Source organism: Pyrus communis, chromosome 7 (assembly GCF_041283825.1).
Source record: "Pyrus communis isolate YQ-2024b chromosome 7, ASM4128382v1, whole genome shotgun sequence".
Taxonomy (NCBI): domain Eukaryota; kingdom Viridiplantae; phylum Streptophyta; class Magnoliopsida; order Rosales; family Rosaceae; genus Pyrus; species Pyrus communis.
This window is the reverse complement of record NC_142571.1, coordinates 24,487,864-24,507,368: the sequence shown is the minus strand read 5'-3', so window position 1 is coordinate 24,507,368 and position 19,505 is coordinate 24,487,864. Positions and strand designations below refer to the sequence as shown.

Here is a 19,505-nt window from a genome sequence, read left to right as displayed (position 1 = left end):
AGATAGGCGACGGGTTCGAGTTGGCCTAAGCAATGAAATCCAATTTTCCCGCCACCAAAGTTAGGGTTTACAAATCCCCAATTGTGCAGCGCCAATTATGATACACACGTCCACGTCAGTCCATTCCGCATCCCCAAATATTTGACCCCAATTGACTTAACTCGAGTTCAAATTGCAACGCTATCACTCTCAATTCTTCACCGGTGTCGATACTTCAAGGGATGGCCGGCCAAACCGATCCCAGCCTGTCTGTCTTTTCCGGCGAAGAGGTTCAGCTCTCTCCCACTGCGTGTTCATCTGTTTTATTAGCTTAATGTGGTTGTTTTGTTTTTAATTTCGATCATTTTTGTGAATTTAATTTAAAATTTCGAAATCGCAGGTCGAGTTTATGGCCGAAGATGAAATGGTGAAGATTGTCCCCAATATGCGAATGGACCCTCTCAACATGCTTTGTGTACGTTCTTCGCTCTGTTCATGTTATTTATGGTAGATTGAGCTGGTTTATTGCAGGTGGGTAACTTGTATCATGGATTTACAGGGAGATTTCGGTCCATTCTACCCGCAAATGGCGGCCCAAGTACCATTGTGGCTGGCGATTGCTATGAAGAAGAGAGGGAAATGTACAATTCGGCCCCCAGAGTGGATGTCTATTGGTGAGTCCTGCTTTGGTGTTAGTTTGATTAATGGTTCTGTGTTTGTGACATGTTTATCTAAGAATGTCAAAGAAATGTGCTGAAATGGATTGATTTGTTTTAATGTCTAGTAGATTTTTATGCTTTGATGATGGATGGATTTGGGTGGTTACCATGCTGCCTTTTTCATTGCAAATAGTTCAAAATTTGTCTTGCTTCTTTTGGCTGCCGTTGTGGGGTATTTTGTTGGAAATGCTTGCACATCAGCAGTTAATATGTGAGAGTTTTTAGGTTAACGTGTGTTTTTTTTCAATGTGTTAATGCAATAGTGAAATAATACGTATTTAATTGTCTTCGGTCTTTACCAAAAAAAAAAAATCGTATTAATTGGAACCTGTTCATTTGTTAAATTTTGTGGTACTTATTACTTAACATGGGATTGGAACTCAAACGAATTTTCATGGTGTTGAACTCTCTAGCCATATGCTACAAGTAATCTAGTGCGTTCCATTCATTTAACTTATGTCCTGGGAATAGAAAACTTGACTCGGATTTTGGAAGCAGAGCGTGATTCGCAGGCAGCATTTCAAGTTCTACCTTTCCATTATGTTGAAATCTCTAGCCTTCTTTTTGAATAGTAAGTTGTGAAACATTGTACATATTTTATATTTCATTGTAAAATATGTTGATGGCATCTCTAACTTTTTTGATGATAGTGCACCTGGTGACATTCCTGACATGTATATGGTGAGTTCAGGACTCTTGCAACCTGTATTTAACCATCAACCCTATTAGCAATGATCTCACTGTAGTTATTTCTAATAGGTGAGGTCTCTTATTAACGACATAAAGGATGTAAGGTTTCATAAGGTTGAGAGTAGCTTAGAATCATTCGAGGAAGCTCACTCTTCTGCAGTGATGGTATGTGCATTTATTTTATGGTGCAATTGGATGAGCTGATTCGGAACTACTTCGAATGAATTGTTATATAATATGGAATTCATGTATGTTGGTAATATATCCATCTGCACATCCCTTTTGAGTGGTGCTCTTGAGCAAATTTGATTTGTACTTGCAGGTGAAGGATCTATCTGCCATGGAAGTGAATTTAGTTCGCCCATTTGTTGGAAGAGCCTTACAGGCATTTTATAAGCATGGCAGTCCAGAGCTGGTTCCAAATCCAGATGGAATGTCCACCAGACGGCCACAAGCAACTGACAATATACCAAGAGTATGTGGCTATGTGATCCATACTTCTCTTTTCTTTGTTTAGTAGAATTGCGAAGGTGAAGCGATTATTTGTGTTATTTGTTGGGAGAGACAATTTGTCTCACTAACAACTGTGACTGGTTGTATTTGATTTTTGTATCCAAGACACATATTGTTTCTAAAAGGTTAACTCTATTTTCTTTTTTTCAGCGCCCTCTGCGGAGACGGTAAAAGCTTTCGTAGAGGCAACAAGTACCTTTCAATTCAGCGAACCACTAATTTCAGTATGCTCGCAAGGAAAGTACTTCTTTCACCGAAAGCCATTTTTAGTAATAACCCTGAGATTGTACACATAGGTGCATGTTTCCTGGTCTTCTTTTGCCTATTTCATCCTGTTACCTAGGGTCTAGCTTTTTGGATCGCTTTGTTTATGTAATATTGGCCTGTGATAGGTTGATTGCTTGGTGTTCGATCCATAGACCACTAATCCCTTTAGGGCCCTCCTCCTTTTCTAGTTCATTGGTGTTTGATAACTAAACAGCACTTTGGAAGCTTTTAACCAGTCTATCCTAATCAAAATTTTAACATTGCAAAAACCATAACTGGGTGATTGTAACTCATGATGCAAGCTTATTTTGTTGAAATTATACTTCTCTCTCTCTCTCTCTCTCTCTCTCTCTCATGGTACTCATGTATTCAGAAACATATAAGAACAGATATTAGCTTGATGCATAAACTATTGGATCAGGACTCTCTGCCTGTTTCTATTGTTGATGCTTTTCTTGTGTACCTAGATAGGTGGGAATAAGTTTTATATAGCATTATAGGTTGCTTTCTCATGCACTTTGGAGAGAATCACTACTCCAAATCTATAATTTTGAAATTTCTTTAGGACAGAACAATTTGTTGCATCAATATTTTTCTAAAAAGTAGTTTTGAGAATAATTAGCTGTAATAATTGTGGTGGCCTCAAATCAACAAGAATTAAACATAGAAAACTGTAAATAATTGTGTCTGCTACTTTTTATTTTATATTTTATTTTAAATGAATTATTTGCTTCATGTTTATCTTTATTTCCAGAATCATAAAAAGGGAATCTAAATGACTGGATTGACATTTGGATATTCCTCAGTGGTCCAAGTTGATTGGGTCATAACATGCCTCCTGTTCCCTCAGCCCCCACTCTATATTATAGGTGTAATTGATAAGAGTGTCTGTTTGCCACATGCATTTTGGTTGTCCAGTTTTGTGTTCAATGTTAGGCCAAAATACAACCCACATGCATTTTGGTTCTCAAGTTCTAGGAAAAGAAAATTAAATTGAATGACATATTGGGACTTAGAAAGTGCTTTTTCGATAGCTAAAAAACGCTTTTAGATAATCAAGAAAATGTTGATAGTGTGTATATTGTAAATGCGTTTAGAAGTGCTTCGTATTAGTGCTTCTCTAGGAAGTACTTAAATTTTTATTGAAAATTTGAAGTCTTTAATAAAAGTGCCTCTAGCAAAGGTGCTTACGAGAAAAAACTTTAAAGAATCTTCATAGATTAACGTATGATTAGGATATACGCCTAGTTGTTTTTCATAAATAATTTCAAGGTCTTATTTTATTGGTAATTATTGTATTCCCCCTTTTGAGGTCCCAATTTTGCAATCATTATCTTTCTCTTTGACAGAAGAATGTTATTATATTGCTCATAAGCTTATCCGAAGGGGAAAAACTTTGAGATTTTCAGATTGATAGGTGAGTATTTAAATTATGTTTAGTTCCAGTGAGCCGTTGCATATGCTTAGCTACCAAGGCTTCCAGCCTGGCAAATGGCCACTGGGTTAATTTGTTGGTTTGTAAATTGCAACATGGTCTTTCCTAGCGTGCTGTGTATTAAGGATGTTGCGTGGTGATTTGTTTAGAGAGATTTGGTCAAAATCTACCTTCTGCATTCCTATTCGACGGAAAATACTTTTTAATTTCTGCTTTGGTGTCCCTCTCACGATATCTCCTCTCACGTGAGGAGAGGAGAGAAATGGAGAGGGGCACATTGAAATGGAGACGACGAATTCCTCAATTCATCCAACATGATCACGAAGCTGTTAGCCTTTATTTATTGAAAATTTGAATTTTTTTGAATAATTGATCCTGAAGAAAATGTGTGGTATGCTTTGTTGGTTTTTTTATTTTTTATTTTTTGTTAGATGCTGACCTTTTCTTTTAGTTGAACTGACCAAGAATTAAGTATTTGAATTGGAAAGGAAAAATACAAGTTTGGCATGCGTTTGACCTTTATTTATTTCAGAGTTGATTCTTTAACCAAACAAAGGGGGGGAATAAATAACTATGTACAGTGATGATGACGTTTTCTTTATTCATATTTGGTTCTTAGTTGTTTTTTAACGTGTATATTCACATTGCACAATTTTGTTCATTGGATTTATTATAGATGCTAGCCTGTTCTAGTTGTTTTTACATTAGGACTCGTTTATGACACGGTTAGCGTCAGTTTTATGTGCATGTAGTACTTGAGTGTAGATTAATACACCTAATTTGTTCATATAATTGCTTTCTGTATAGACTCGAGTGTCAGTTTTATGTGCATGTAGTACTTGAGTGTAGATTAATACACCTAATTTGTTCATATAATTGCTTTCTGTATAGACTCGAGTGTCTCTCTAATTTTGATGAGCATAGTGTTATTGTTGAGATATTTGTGATTTACTGCTTTTATTCATTTTGCTTTGATTTTTCTAACTTATTTGTGGCATGCTTTTTTACACATCATTAGCATGTTATGCAGTTATGACTTTTGTCACTCTCGAGTGTTAGCCAACATGCTTTCATTTTGGTATCCATTTCGATCTTCGGATCAAGGTGTGCCAATTTAATGAGAGAAAACATGTGTTGAAATATATCATGTTTACAATAATTTGGTTGATCATATAATGCACCGTGTGTCTCAATAGTTTCTATTTTCCCATGTTTTTCAGATTGCGGAGACTCTCAAAAGTAGGATTTTTTTTTTATAGATTTTCCATCATCTCATGTTTTTGATACAATTTTCGTGACAATATTATAAAACGTCGTGCCAAAAGCATGAGATTTCAAAGAATTCATAAAGAGTTCCACTTAAGAGAGTCTTCTTAGAATTTCTCAATTAACAAATGCCATTCATCAAGTTTGAACTTGCAACTTGTCATCAATGTTAAAGTTGGATGCTACTAACCAAACAGTCATGGACACTTATGTTAGATTTGGGTTTAATCGAGTTGGCCGATGATATGCTCCTCTCTTTGTATTCAAAATCAAATCTCTCTTTCCAACGTAGATAAGTTTAAGACTAGTTTGATATTCTTTGATGCTTCATGTTTTTTAATAAGTTAATTTTTTTTTTTTCAAAGCACTATCATTTCAAACCAACGCTTTGTATAAATTATCTCATTTATTGTCATAAGAACGGCTATGGACAATGAAAAAGTTGAGGGTATAGCTGCTAGCGCGTGAGCCACGTGAGCGTAGCTGAAAGTGGGGCTGGATCTGGGCAGAGGGAAGGAAAGCTAGGGGATCCTTCTTGGTGGTCCAAAACTGACCGACCATTCAATACGTAAGTCATGAGTATTTGCACACTTGCCTTGGTCGCAATTGTACTCATCATCTTCTTTCAAACCTAGATAAGGCGAGAAAGTGAAAGATACTGTCTCGCAGCCGCGTGTGGTCCCACACTGGCGCGTCTGCTCTTATCAGCGTCAAAATTCATTTGTTTTTGTGTTTCTCTTTTACAAATCGTTATTTTAAACAGAAATAGTTTTGCTCACTACTTATACAGTGATGGCTATTCTTGTCATTTATTTATTATCGTTGGATGAGTTTAAATTTTGATATCTGTGCAATAGATAAACATAAGGCCAAATTAGATAAATGATCCTTGTGGTCATATGATATTCGGAAGATAACCCTTGTGGTAAAAAAATATAGATTTATATCCTTGTGGTGAAATTTATTAGGATTTATGCCCAAAACTTGGACACGTGTCCACCTGAGATTGGGTGTAAGCAGGACCTCTTGCCGAAATGTTCAGTAGCCAAGTCTTATTCTTCCAACATACTCTAAAGGAACGTCTTGAATCTTCAAAAATCAAAACTTGGACACGTGTCCACTCGAGATTGAGTGTAAGCAGCTCTTGTTGAAATATTCAACGGCCAAGTCTTATTCCTCCAACATACTCTAAAGGAACGTTCTGAATCTTAAAAAATCAAAATTTGAACACGTGTTCATCCGAAATTGGGTGTAAACAAGACCTTTTGCTGAAATGTTCAGCAGCTAAGTCTTATTCCTCCAAACTCTAAAGGAACGTCCTGAACCTTAACAAGATCAAGAGCCACCTCACACATAAAAAAAAGTGACTGCATACGGAATTACTCACATGGTACATATACTCTGCAACAATATATGCACTTTGTGCTAATGACACAATAAAATTCCCAAGATTCTTACACATAGCAACATATGATCGATACAAGAAATCATAATGATAATAATACATTCGTGTTATATAAGTTATTTCTCACTCGACAAATTAAGCATACTAACCTAACCAAGTGCTGCCGGTTTGTAGCTAGCACTACGTCGATAACAAACGCATCATCCATTGTTTCTGAATCGCCATCGTTTTTGCCACAAGTTTTTTTTCTTCTTCTAATAATTACATATTTTTCAAATAATAAATGCATCGCTGTCCCGAAAAGGATATTCCCCTAATAATATGAATAGATATCTTAAAAAAAGAAATAAATAAATACAAGTGCAATTTGAGAAAGGGATCATCTCTGGATAATTTCCTCTTAATCCATCAAGTTTGAGAATTCGAATAGTTCAAATTTGATCAAATGACTATAAACAAGAGCCCACTTTAAAAGTTATAATAATTTTAACCGTTAGATCAATTTTCAATAACCCGAATCTTCAAACTTAATGAATTAGAAGGAAGAGATATGAAGATAATTCGTTTCCAAATACTTGAAGCTGAACCTGTAAAAAGGTGTAAAAAAAAATACAAGACACCTGTTCAATTTTATTAATTAATAGCTGTCAACAAAAGCAGGGATCTCCGTGTAACTTGCGGCTCACGTCATCTTCACATTCAGGCGGCGACCGTGCCCTACGTTTTTCATCTTTCGTTTTCTCCCCTTGTTTGGTCCCCGTGCCCAAGGGGATATAATGTATTACCAAATTCCCATTTTGCCCATGTCCTTATCAATATAATTGCCACAATAAAAAGTGTATATGTTTTATATTTCAATTTTAGCAAGAGCGATTGGTCGATGAAAAGGTTAGGCCAAAATCAAGCATTTTTTTATGTTTAGAAGGAGATTCAATAGCATCATGAAATACCCATAATATCAAGTTGGAAGGACTTACGTGTAACAGCTAACATAAGAATTAAAAGATCGCGAACCAGTGAGAACTGTTAATAATTCTATCCGTTTAGCACCACATATTATTTGATATGAATTTTGAATTTAGCATAATCCTAACTTAACTACAAACGCATGTGTTATAAAACTATAATTCTTTATTTTTAGAGTTCCATTAGCATTTGAATTGGAGATGTTAGAATATTCTTAGCACCCAACAAATACATCATTTTTTTTTGAACAAATGATAATATCTACACTAAGGGGATGGAGTGAGATTAGTCTTACAATAGGCTAACAATAATGTAGTTTAAATTTTTCTTTGACGAGAAAATCGAACCTAAGACCTTTCACTTGCAAGCGAAGAATAATATCACTACATCGTAGTACTAAATGACACAAATACACAATTTAGACAAAAAACAAAACAAATACACCAATTAGGAACCAAATTGTTACTAATGAAAAATTTTTACGTTAATTAAGTAACAAAATCCAGCAGCCAACCAAACATCATAAACGAGTTAAGAACTCACACCTAGTTACAGTCCAAGTACAGTTTCCGCCTTATCCATTTTGCCTCGATTATTTCGGTGGGAGCGCCCGAGGATTTCTTGGTCCCAAAGCAACTCCCCAGGGCACTTCCGTCATTTCCCACATCCCTCCTCCCCCGCTTTATATGTGAGCTTTTGCTTCCTATCCCATAGCTTTCGTTCCAGCTTCTTTCTCTCTCCCTCTGAAAAAAATCAAATCAAATTTTACCAAAAAATCACGTTTCTGAAAACCAAACCAAAATTCGGAAACAAACCAACAATTCGGAACAGTTTAATTTTAATTTTATGAATTTGTGGAATTTTATTCGGCTTTTTTTGAGAAATTAGGAGGCTTTGTTGTTAAAATTCCAGCTGGGGATTGAGCTAGGTAGGGCTTTTGGGGGGAGGAATATAATCGGGTGAGGTGAGCTCTAACATTGGATTTAGGAGATGATTGCTACCCGCGAGGAAGAGGAAGGGTCGTGGTGATCGTTGTTAGAGAAGAAACGAAGGCGTTTTGGGGGTTGGAATGGACTGCCGGGTAGTGTGCATGGCAGGCGGCGACGTGTGGATGAGGGGTAATATCGGAGGGGGTTTCAGCCACGAGAGCGAGCACGACCTCGCTCTCATGGTCACTGATTTTTTGGAAAACGGTAGCGTTGGAGCTGAGTCGTGGTGTAGCAGCGACAGCGATTCTGCTCTCTCCGATCTCGGTCACCTCGCCGATAAAATTCCGGTAAGAATTCGATTGTTTGGTCGTTTATTTTGTTTTGTAAAATTATAAACTTTAAAAGTACTTGGTAATTTCAGAGCGTTGAATTCAGCTTTTCAAATGCGAAAGCAATAATTTTTACTCCCAATGTGCTGAGTTGTTCAGCCTCATATTTTGCCTCTAATTTATGCAGAATTTTGAATGGTGGTTTTGCAGTTTTTCAAGCGTTCGATGGCTCGGTACGAAAGCGATTTGACTTCAGTGGTTCATTCTTTGATACTGTCCATCAGCGAAAACGATCTTAATTTTGATAAGTCAGGTCAATGCAGTTCCAGCTGCCTCAAGTTTGCTCTGGTTAAGCTTCTGAGGCTTTCAGGTTATGACGCTGCCGTGTGCGCGGCTCGGTGGCAGGGCAGTAGCAAGGTCCCCGGAGGTATGCCATTTATCTCAATTCTGCAAAAACCTTATTTTGTGGAATTTTTAGGTGGTTCTTTCCTGAGTTGTTCTTTTGTTGGGTGCGTTAAACACATTCTGTTTATATCTGTAATATTTGTAAACTGAACCCTGAGCTTACCCATATACCGATTCTATGATCCCACGAACTTTGTCCAGCAATCAGTAGAAAATGTATCACAAAATGTCTCATAGGCTTGCCTATTTAACTGGGTCCGATAGGTTTCTGATTGCAATTGAGGTGTAGGAATTTTGGAGTTCAATCATTTTGAGAGTTTGTTTTCGTATCAACTTTGTGCAGGGGATCATGAATATATTGATGTGGTGAACTACAACAATTTGGGGAGCTCTGAGCGTCTCATCATTGATCTTGATTTCCGGAGCCACTTTGAAATAGCTAGAGCTGTCCAATCGTATGATAGAATATTGAATTCACTACCAGTTGTTTATGTGGGATCCTTGACTAGGCTGAAACAGTACCTTAAAGTTATGGCTGAAGCTGCTAGATCTTCCCTAAAGCAGAACTCGATGCCTCTTCCTCCATGGAGATCGCTTGCATATCTGCAAGCGAAATGGCAGTCACCATACCAGAGACAGTTTAATCTAGAAGAACAGAATGTTAATGGTTCCTACAATTTTGACCACAAGAAATGCAGTGCACATTTGAAGGTGCTGCAGTCTCTGCTTCAGTCTGAAATTGAAGCAGAAAGACTGTTGAGGCCCATAAATAACGATCATGTTAGGAGGCACAAGCCCGATAGGCGGAGGCACTCTTTGTTCAGGATTCACTAAGAATGTAAAATTTTCGGCTCTTGAAGCGAGAGATCTTGAAGAGACTTAATTGTATTGCGGCTTTTCAGAATTTTGTTTTCCCAGACCTTAAATAAACGTGAATCGGAGATTCAGAAAGATGGCCAGGTTCATAAGGCCAACATGAATAGCAATAAGGCATACTATAGTTGATAACTTTTCACTGTTCGTTCTTGCTGGGGAGCCCTTTCATTTTCGTTTACTTTGCACTCGCGTCAAGCAGCACAATCGGGTTTTTGGAACTTCTGCAGGTTAAGTCCGAGAGCATCAATGGCCGATCAAGGTGGTAACAGTTCTTGCTTGACTACGGTGCATCAAATTTCAGTTGTATCTGTTTTTTGTTCTTTGATATCCTCTTGAATGTATCCCTTTTCCCTAATTTTTCTGGGCCAAGGAAGTTTTGTCACTGTTATCTTTCTTATTTTTGTTTTCCTTTTCTGCAATGTAGAGTTGCATAACTTCCCCAGCAGGACAATTAGAATATTTACTTAAATTATGAAATTTGTTTTTACCCAATAATATGATGATGTGTTATTTTATGCTATTATTTCTGGCCTTACCATGTGAGAGAATCAGCTATTTAGCACAAGCATGCAGATTTTGTTTCTTGTAATTGTATTGGATCTTGAAGTTCTTATTATTCTGTAGAAATGCTAAGGGCACCTCTTAAAAGTGGAACTCTCCATAGACTCTCTACTTCCTCATTCTTTTTGCATGGAAATTGATGTTAAACTTTAAGGTGGCAGAGAGTCCATGGAGAGCCTCGCGTTTGACAGAACTCCCTTATCGTTTCTCATCATTCTACGTTCTAAACTATTTTAAGAGAAGGGAATTGAGCGAGTAGGCGGGTTTTGTTTACTTTCTTTGGTTAGATGAATGATATCGGGGTAATTTATTGTTGAACTATCGAAGGGGAAGAGCGCATCCAGTGTTTTCTCGATGGATGAGGACATAACAATGTCATTTGGGGATCTGGTACGCGACCTTAGCTTCTTGTTCAAACCATCACGGCAGGCATGCACTCCGCCTAGCGAAGTCCACGGGGAAGTCGTGGAGCAACGTTTGGCACTTGGTGCAGCATCTAGAAGTCTCTATCTTCACCACTCTACTTTCCTTGTATTTATTGACTTTTGCTCTGGTAATGAATTTTCAGTTTCGACAAAAAAAAGAAAAAAAAAAAAAAAAAAAACCATGAGGAATGAAAATCCTAGTCTCGTCCACAATATTCTTAAACGCGAAGGTTCTGCGAATGGCAAATAAGACTGATCAAGCAAAGATATTCGAACGTCACGATAGTCGTGATAACAAACCGGGTTCAGCCGTGCTCGTGCCGAACTTGAACAAGCTAAGAACACCAACTTGCATTTGAAGGCAAGCGAGCGACCCCTCTTGCATGTTTATTTGATAAAGAATAGGTTCTCGATGTAAATAATCAATTAGAAAAAAATAGAGAAAATTTATAAATAATAAAAAACGTAATGGGGTGCTTGTACAAAGGTTATAGTTGGAATCTGGTTTAAACGAACATGGTAGAGTTATGTATATACGTTGTGGGGTTAGTGAAGTTCGTGGACAGCAGCCTGACCACCATTAGAGAAACTGCCGACAGTACTTTGCCAGTAAGTGGCAGTGGATGTTCTATGTCTCCACCTCCTAGCATTTCAGGCTCATCACATTTGCAAGATCCAGCTCTGAAAGCGAGTAAAAGTCCTCGAATGTCTCAGCGTCCATATCCTTTAGGTACTGGAGCAGATCCTGGGTTCCAATGGCATGTTTTGCTCTGTACAGGGCCTACTTGCATTAGAGGGTGTGTAAGCAGGCGTGTGAACAAGTGGATAAGGTTCTGTTGATCCTAAAAATTACAAAACCTACGTGGCGCGCAGGCCGAGTAACTAAGAAGCTAACTACGTCCTTCGGTCGAATGCGGGGCATGCCAACTCGTCGGCTGAGCCTGGCCGAGGAGTAAAATTTGTTGATGTAGCTTTGAGCGCGTTGCTGACTTCTTTAACTTGCGATTGCGACCGAGGAAGGAACGCTCTCGGTCTCTGGGTTCTACAGCCTGAAGACAAGGCTGCTAATTCTGCGGAGTTCACAAATCGTCCGAGCCCGATTCGGTCACTGTGATTATATTCGTGAGAGTATAAGCACGTCGAATCGAGATCAAGGTGTAGGGGCACAGGTACTCGAACGTGATGTATGTCTTGATGGTAAACGTAGTTCGGCCGTCGGAGTGCCGAACCCTGAAACTCACTTGTGAGTATCCAATCATAAAACCACTCGGCGACCAGTACGCCGAGCAATGTAATTCGTAACACCTAACTATGCCGAGAAGGCTAGCAAGGTGACCTCTGCCAACAAAGGTTCGAAAACCTTTCTCGACCGAGACTTGGATAGATAATCGGTCGACCTCGACGCAGTGCTGTTTATCCAAACTGAAGATGCTTCTCGGTCGGCTGATTCTGCGGCAGCAGTGCTGTTTATCCAAACTGAAGGTGCTCGCCGGGCGCTTCCACAGTGCTGTTTATCCAAACTGAAGGTGTGTTGGCAAGAAAAGAAAAGGAAAAAATCTCAAGATGTTGAGAGGTTTTGCGCAGGGCAATTGTATGCTGATTCGAAGGTCCTTTCTGCTTGCATGATTTCTTGTATTTATAGTGCCCCATTCCTTGAAACCGACTCCGATTTGGATTGGGAGTCCTTGTCCCATTTCGCTTCTTCTTCGAACAAACCTACTCCTACTGGGATTTTGAATTTTCCTTCTTTTCGGGACTTCATTCCTTGCTGGTCGAGAATCCTAGTTGCACCAGGACTTCCTCGACCTTTCTATTTATCTGGACTACTTCTGACGGGATTTGGCCGACTGTGCCAGCTAGCCCGGGCCTTATTATTCGGCCCATAGTATTTATCATCTCCTTGGGCCGAGCACATCCTGCTGCTCGGCCCAGCAATAATATTTCGGGCCCAAACATTGCCCCCTCGCTTCTGAGGTCGCCGACTGTTAACCCTTGGTCGGGCCTCGACCTTGAAGAAGCGAAAACGTTTATTGCTTTTTTGAACTTTACTTAATGACCGTTATTCCTGCACATTTATGAGGCATGATTGCACTTTCCTCGTTGCTCCCAAATCGTGGCCACGTGTCGACTCTCCGCCGCTCTTAAAACTTTCAATCGTGGGCCTCGAAACCGTGCGCTAACTGGAACGTCTCATCCTCATTAATGCCTTAAAACTGACGTCGCACGCAATCATGCGTCCTGGATTTTTGACTCCTCGATCCCCTCTTCGCAGGTTCCCAAAATATCCGAAATGATTGAGCCCTTCCCGGTTAAATTTCCCCCCAATTTGAGCCAGTGCTTTTTGAATCCCAGACGTTTGATATTCATCCTGAAAGGCCTATAAATACCCATATTTCTGCCATTCGCTTTTTACGCTTTCAGAAATTCTAAAATCTCAATTTCCTCATCCTTGTTCGTTCCAATCAAACCTTCCAGTTCTTCCTTCTGCAATACCTTCTTTTTCCAGAAACATCTCTTCTCCACAAATGGCCTCCTTCATTTCAAAGCTTTCTGATGAGATCAACAAGTGCAAGGATTTTATCGATCGGAGCGCCGTCAAGACGTTACGATTTGAAGAAGACATGGCCACGACCCACCAAATTCTGGGTCCCCTCTTCAGAGACGCAGTGCCGTCGTCTGTCACCAACCTGCTCAAGGAGCAGCGCTTGAAACCCCTGCTGCAAGGGTTCGACTGGTCAAAGTGGACTCTGGCGCGGCCTCAGGGAGCCTGGCCCTCGACCACCACGGCTTGGGCTGCGTGGGTCGACCGGATGAACACATTCTTTTCCAAGGAGTGGAAGGCTCTAGGCATCTACGATGCCATCATCCTGTCGACCATGGAGGTCGCCATGGATAAGGAGCTGCTTATGGCAGCCCTGAGTCTATGGTGTTCGGCCACAAACACCATGGTCCTGCCTTTCGGCCCTCTCGGCCCCACAATCCTCGACGTCTCGGCCATCCCTTGGACTTCCCCGACCGGCCTTCCTATTGACGCCGCCCTTTCCGGATACCCTTCTCCTCTCGACCTGAAGGCACTATTCGACGAAAGGGCCGTCGAGACGCTAAGCCGGGGCGACCGGGAGCCCTCAAGGGAAGAAGTTCAGAAGCTCCACAAGAACTTCTTCAACTACAACACTCTTATCCTTCACTTCGCCGGCCGAGGCGAAGAAGGTCTTAGGAAGGGAGAGCACGAGGCCTTCCTCTTCTACTGGTACAACAAATTCATTTGTTGTACCAGGTCAAATAAATGCCTGGTGGAGAACATGCCGGTGGCCCAGGCACTGGCTAATGGTCGCTCGCTGGCGCTCAGTCCAGCCATACTCGCCAACCTCTACCGCTGCCTGGCCGAGGCGACCACTGGCAAGATTGACCCGCACCAGAACGGACCCCTCTGGGTGTTCCAACTCTGGTTGCAGGTCTACTTCTCCACCCTTCGACCAGAGGTTCCTGCCTTCCAGCGAAAGGCCGCCCTCGGCCTTCAACTGGCCTCTCGACCAGCGCCACCTCACCGAGCCGACGAGGTTTTCAAACACTTTCTCAGCCTCGACGTCCTCTCGGATGACGAGTTCCTGGTGTGCCGGCGCCAGGAGTACCCATCCTTGCTTAGGCTCCCTACGGCAGCATGGGCCGAGTCTGAGGATGCGGGCATCCGCCAGCGCTGGGGGTCGTTTGTCCTGGCTCGCGACCTTCCTCTTGGTTGTGATGCCCGCCGAGCCAGCTGGGAGGTTTATCACCCCCATTTTCTCGCCCGGCAGCTCGGCTATCTTCAAGGCTGCCCAGTCCCCCTGCTCGCCTCTCGGTCTCTCCTAAGTCGGGGACGTCTTACTGGTTCCTCTGAAAGGGAATGCAAGACGTCGGACCAGGAGTTCCAAGAGAAGTGCAGGAAATTTCGGCTTCGGCCGACGGTTCCTGAATCTTTGGGAACCGACACTTTCGGGGACTGGTGGGAGGAATATACCGGAGATTTCTTCAGCGCCCCGGCCGAAGATCTGGTGAGGAAGATCTTCGGCGATCATCCCGGATCAGCATCCTCGACACAACCCAAGGAGTCGGCCCACGGTAGTATTTCCGCTTCTTTCCTCTCTGTTTTATCTACTCTGTTATTAATTGCTTTGCTTTTCAGGGGGTCGTGGGCCGAGGACGGTCGAAGTGGTCGCTGCGGTGGCAAAGGCGACGAAGCTGGTGTCCAAAAAGAAGACCCTGGTCACCGAGCGGACGGTCCCCTCCAAGCGCCGTCAACGAGAGGCCGAGCCTGCGGAGGAGGCCCCTCGCCCTTCTAAACGCGTCAAGAAATTGGCGAAGAAGGGCGAACGGGAAATTCATGTCGTCCCCAGTGACACTACTGGGACGCCTGCTCCTGCCGGCTCTCCATCTGTGCCGGCTGCCGCGGCATCTCCAACCGCGAATCCTCCAGTCGTCTCCCCGGCCGATCCAATCGCTGCACCCGCTCTAGCTTCGGAGCCGGTCGTGGCCCCTGAAATGGGGACGTCAGCTGCGTCTGCCGAGGCACCCTCGACTCCAACGGTCGTTTTGGAGGTATAATTCTGCTCTTATTTGTTTCTTTAGGTTTCTGGTTGTAACGCTAAATATTCTCTTTTGTTCAGGATGTCGAGAGCGAGAGCGACGAGGTCCCGCTGCAGCGCCGTCGTCGACCAGTTAGCTCTCCTCCCGTCCATCCTCCTCCAGTAGTCGAGGTGACTGTTCGACCGCGTTCTCCTGCGGCGGATCGTGGCAAGAGACCGATGGCCGATCCTGAGGCTACGGCCGAATCGCCGATCCATCCGCAGGATGAAGATCCTCCCATTCCTCCCCAGGAAGTCTCTTCGGCCTTCGTAAGTCTCGCTTTTTATTGTGTTGATTTTTATTTGTGTGTGGCACATGTTTTTAAAAGATTATTAAATGTCAGGTGCCCGAACATTCATATCACCGGCAATTCTATGCGCCGAGGGGCGTTGTCTATATTTCATGGCCGCCATCGTGGCCATCTAATGTAGATGACCTCCATCGGCCGCGTGAATTGCGTAGCGGTCTAAGGCACTGGGCTCGGCCATTAAGTTCCCTGGGTTCGAGCAATGACCCAGAGGGCATGGCCGAAGTCTCCTCTCGGCAGGTCTAAAAACACTTCCCCTTTTTTTTATGCATTATATCACGACGTCTTCTTTCCTTCACAAAGTTTTCCTTTTACGTGCAGCCGTCGTGGGAAGTGGAGCTTGACGCTCTTCTTCAGAGCACGACCGGTGAGGCCGGCTCCTCTGCAGCTCCGGCCGAATCGGCGGGAGCCACGCCAGCCGAAGTCTTCGTGAAGTTGCACGAAGTCTTGTCTCTGACTGCCTCCCAAGCTCTCCGGTGCAAGGGCCTTGACTCTATTGGAGAGTGTCTCAATGACCTCGCCAGTGGCGGTCACCTGAGCCCGGAGGGTATCTCATTCCTTACCGATCTCCTGGAGCGGACTCGACAACACTTTCTCATCTTCGAGCGAGCCTTACAAGCCGATGACGATTTGAAGGTGGCCAAGGTCGCGCATGAGGCTGGTCGAGTAGAGATGGAGGCGATCAAGGCGAAGAAAGCAAAGCTGACCGAGTTTGATCGTCAGATCTCTGACCTTCAACGTCAAATCTCTGACCTTCGACGGCAAAGGTCGGCTGCTGCTTCTGAGCTGGAGAAAGACTTTGAGGCCAACAAGGGTCGGCTGACGGCCTTCGCTGCCGGTGCACGGCGTATCCAGCAACTGTAGTGTAACAAGAAGACACGGCAGGCTGAGATAATTTTGAGCGAAGCGAAGTGGCTGGAGCTAAAGGCTGCCCTTGAGACTTTCCTCCCCTCGACCCCTTAGGACTTCACCATTGTATTTGTATTTGTTCTTGTAATGATTTTTTGCTATCAATACAATGGTCGTTTTGCTCTTAATACAATGGTTGTTTTGTTATTAATACAATGGCCTTACTCTTGCATTTCCCATGTAATTGGATAGTACTTCTTTAAAAACTTTCCATTAATCGGCAACTTATGAACTGAACCCGTCCGATCTCTTAAATGATATGCCCCCTTGCCGAGGACTTTGTGAGCGATGAATGGTCCTTCCCAATTTGGCGACCACTTACCAAATCTGGGGTCTTTAATCCCAACAGGCAACACAGTTTGCCAAACCAACTCTCCTTCGCCGAACGTTTTTTGTCTCACACGCTGGTTATATGCTCGCTCGGCAATTTTCTTTTGTGCAACCAATAAGTTACCCGCGTCGATTCGACTTTCTTCTAAGTCTTCTAACTCTTGTCGCATCGCTTGAATGTATTCAATACTGCACAAATCACTCTGCTCGATTACTCGCAGCGAGCTTATACTCAACTCGACCGGTAACATAGCATCGTGTCCATAGGTCAACGCGTAAGGAGTGGTTCCAGTGGCTGACCGGGGTGAAGTTCGGTATGCCCATAATGCTTCATTTAACTTCAAATGCCACAAACCAGGTTTCTCTTTTACCATTTTTTCAAGGATGCCGATCAACACTTTGTTGCTTGCCTCGGCCTGTCCGTTTGCCTGTGGGTAGTACGGCGTAGATTGCTCGAGTCGGATCTTCAAACTTGCCGCGTATTCCCTAAACCTATCGGCCGTGAATATAGTGCCATTATCAGTTATGATTGTTTCTGGCACGCCGAATCTGGTCACAATATTCTCCTCTACGAAGTTGCATACCTCTTTAGCTGTTAATTCGGCGTATGACCTGGCCTCGACCCACTTAGTGAAATAGTCAGTTGCTACAATTATCCACGCGTGTTTCGCTGCCCCCGATGATGGCGTGATTTTGCCAATTACATCCATTGCCCAACCCCTGAACGGCCATGGTTTAGTAACCGAGTGTAGTAATTCGGCCGGGGCTCTCTGCACGGGTCCATGGATCTGGCATGATACGCATCTCCGTGCATATTCGATGCAATCCTTTAATATATTGGGCCAAAAATAACCGTGTCGTCGGAGCAACCAGCGCATCTTTCGTCCAGATTGGTGTGCCCCGCAAATTCCTTCATGTACCTCGGCCATTGCTTGAGTAGCCTCGTTTGGGCCGAGGCACAACAGTAGTAACCCATCCTCGCCTTTGCGATATAATTCATTTTGATACGACACGTAATTTGTCGCGAGCACCTTCGTTCTTCGGTCGTGTTTCCCATTGGGGTTATCGAGGTACCGTAACATCGTCTTTCTCCAATCATCTGGTTCTACTTCGACGACAAATACTTCTATGGGATCTCCTCGTTCTAATAGGGATGGGAGCGACATTACCCGTGTACGTATTACGTGCGTGCGCTGGAGAGTTTGCTGATTAATCAAAACGGGGTACGAGCATTGACCCGTGTTCGCAATTCCCATAATTCGACCTAGTTTGCCCCCCATGAGTTGTGCTCCGGAGGCAATCTGGGTGAGTTCGTCGGCATCAGTATTGTGGATACGTGAAATGTGTTCAAATGTGATTCGTTCGAACGACTCGGCCAGGTAGGTGGCGACCATGTGATAGGGAGCTAAAGTACAACTCATGCAACGAAATACGCCGTTCAGTTGGTTAATCACAAGTTCGGAATCACCAAGGACAAGAACGCGGGGGGCCCGCAGGTCGTGTAAAACATGGAGGCCGATAATGAGGGCTTCATACTCGGCCTGATTATTGGTGCAGCTGAAATCTAACTTGAGAGAAAGATACCATCGGCAGTGATCAGGCGACTGAATTGCGATACCGACACCTGCCGAGGTCGAAGTACTGGAACCATCAAAATGCATAGTCCAATGATTATCGCGTGTGGTGACGAGACCGATGTCGACCTCGCCCCCCTCAAGGCCGTAAGGGGATGGGTGTTGTGCCAGGAAGTCGGCGAGGGCTTGCCCCTTGACGGCCTTTTGTGGTACATACTGAAGGCTGAACTTGGATAAGGCGAGTGTCCATTTCCCAATCCGGCCTTTAACCATAGGCCGAGTCAGCATCTAACGAATTACGTCGGTTTGGGCGATGACCTGCGTAACTGTGGGGAGCATGTAATGTCGAAGCTTGGATGCGGCGAAAAACAACGCTAAGCAAAGTTTTTCGACAGGGGAATAATTAAGTTCTGGTGAATTCAGATTTCGGCCAAGGTAAAAGATAGCTTGTTCGCGGCCGACGTCGTTATCTTGTGCGAGTATGCACCCAATGGATTCAGCAGCTGCCGAAATGTACAATTTAAGGGGTTTGTTGCGACAAGGTGGAACGAGCACAGGTGGGGTGGAAAGGGCCACCTTGATTTGCGTAAACGCAGCTTGATGCTCTTCGCGCCATTCAAATCGGTCGGTCTCCTTCAGTTTAAGGAGTGTAGAGAATGCTTTCATTTTACCGGCCGAATTGGCGATGAAACGACGGAGGAAATTGATCTGCCCGAGTAACGACTGAAGCTGTTTCTTTGTCGTCGGCGGTGGGGCGCTAATGATGGCGCGGGCTTTATTTTTGTCGACCTCGATGCCGCGATGGTGCACCAAAAATCCTAAGAAATTACCGGCCGACACACCGAAAGCACACTTGGCCGGGTTCATCTTGAGGTTGTTTTTGCGCATGCGAAGGAACGCTTGCCTCAGGTCGTCAAGGTGTGTTTGACGACGTTTGGATTTTACGACCACATCATCGATATAAACTTCGACGATTGTACCGATTAAGTCGTGGAAGATCATATTCATGGCTCGTTGG

At 43.3% G+C, this 19,505-nt stretch overlaps 2 protein-coding genes across 3 annotated transcripts; both read left to right on the top strand.

Annotated features, from left to right (window-relative positions):
- LOC137735671 (DNA replication complex GINS protein PSF2) lies at positions 1-2,488 on the top strand. Of its 2 annotated transcripts, none has more exons than XM_068475119.2 (8): positions 1-269; positions 380-454; positions 539-653; positions 1,170-1,269; positions 1,349-1,379; positions 1,458-1,553; positions 1,711-1,863; positions 2,052-2,488. In XM_068475119.2, the coding sequence occupies exons 1-8, from the start codon at positions 222-224 to the stop codon at positions 2,070-2,072; spliced, it is 639 nt and encodes a 212-aa protein (XP_068331220.1). In that variant the 5' UTR covers positions 1-221; the 3' UTR covers positions 2,073-2,488. The 2 variants fall into 2 exon arrangements, with proteins under 2 accessions (XP_068331220.1, XP_088552772.1); XM_088696646.1 differs by having other exon boundaries at positions 83-269; positions 1,197-1,269.
- Positions 2,489-7,950: 5,462 nt separating this feature from the next.
- Positions 7,951-10,302, top strand: LOC137734988 (uncharacterized). Its single transcript, XM_068474334.2, has 3 exons — positions 7,951-8,516; positions 8,709-8,925; positions 9,247-10,302. Exons 1-3 carry the CDS (start codon positions 8,310-8,312, stop codon positions 9,735-9,737), a joined length of 915 nt encoding a protein of 304 aa, XP_068330435.1. The 5' UTR covers positions 7,951-8,309; the 3' UTR covers positions 9,738-10,302.
- Positions 10,303-19,505: the final 9,203 nt, after the last annotated feature.

What these genes read in the sequence shown, in the direction of transcription:
- LOC137735671 (XM_068475119.2), top strand. Translation starts at nt 222, where the DNA reads ATGGCCGGCCAAACCGATCCCAGCCTGTCTGTCTTTTCCGGCGAAGAG. An exon ending in ACATTCCTGACATGTATATG is followed by an intron (nt 1,380 to 1,457) that starts GTGAGTTCAGGA and finishes TATTTCTAATAG; the next exon opens with GTGAGGTCTCTTATTAACGA. An exon ending in CAACTGACAATATACCAAGA is followed by an intron (nt 1,864 to 2,051) that starts GTATGTGGCTAT and finishes TCTTTTTTTCAG; the next exon opens with CGCCCTCTGCGGAGACGGTA.
- LOC137734988 (XM_068474334.2), top strand. Translation starts at nt 8,310, where the DNA reads ATGGACTGCCGGGTAGTGTGCATGGCAGGCGGCGACGTGTGGATGAGG. An exon ending in ACCTCGCCGATAAAATTCCG is followed by an intron (nt 8,517 to 8,708) that starts GTAAGAATTCGA and finishes GTGGTTTTGCAG; the next exon opens with TTTTTCAAGCGTTCGATGGC. An exon ending in CAGTAGCAAGGTCCCCGGAG is followed by an intron (nt 8,926 to 9,246) that starts GTATGCCATTTA and finishes AACTTTGTGCAG; the next exon opens with GGGATCATGAATATATTGAT.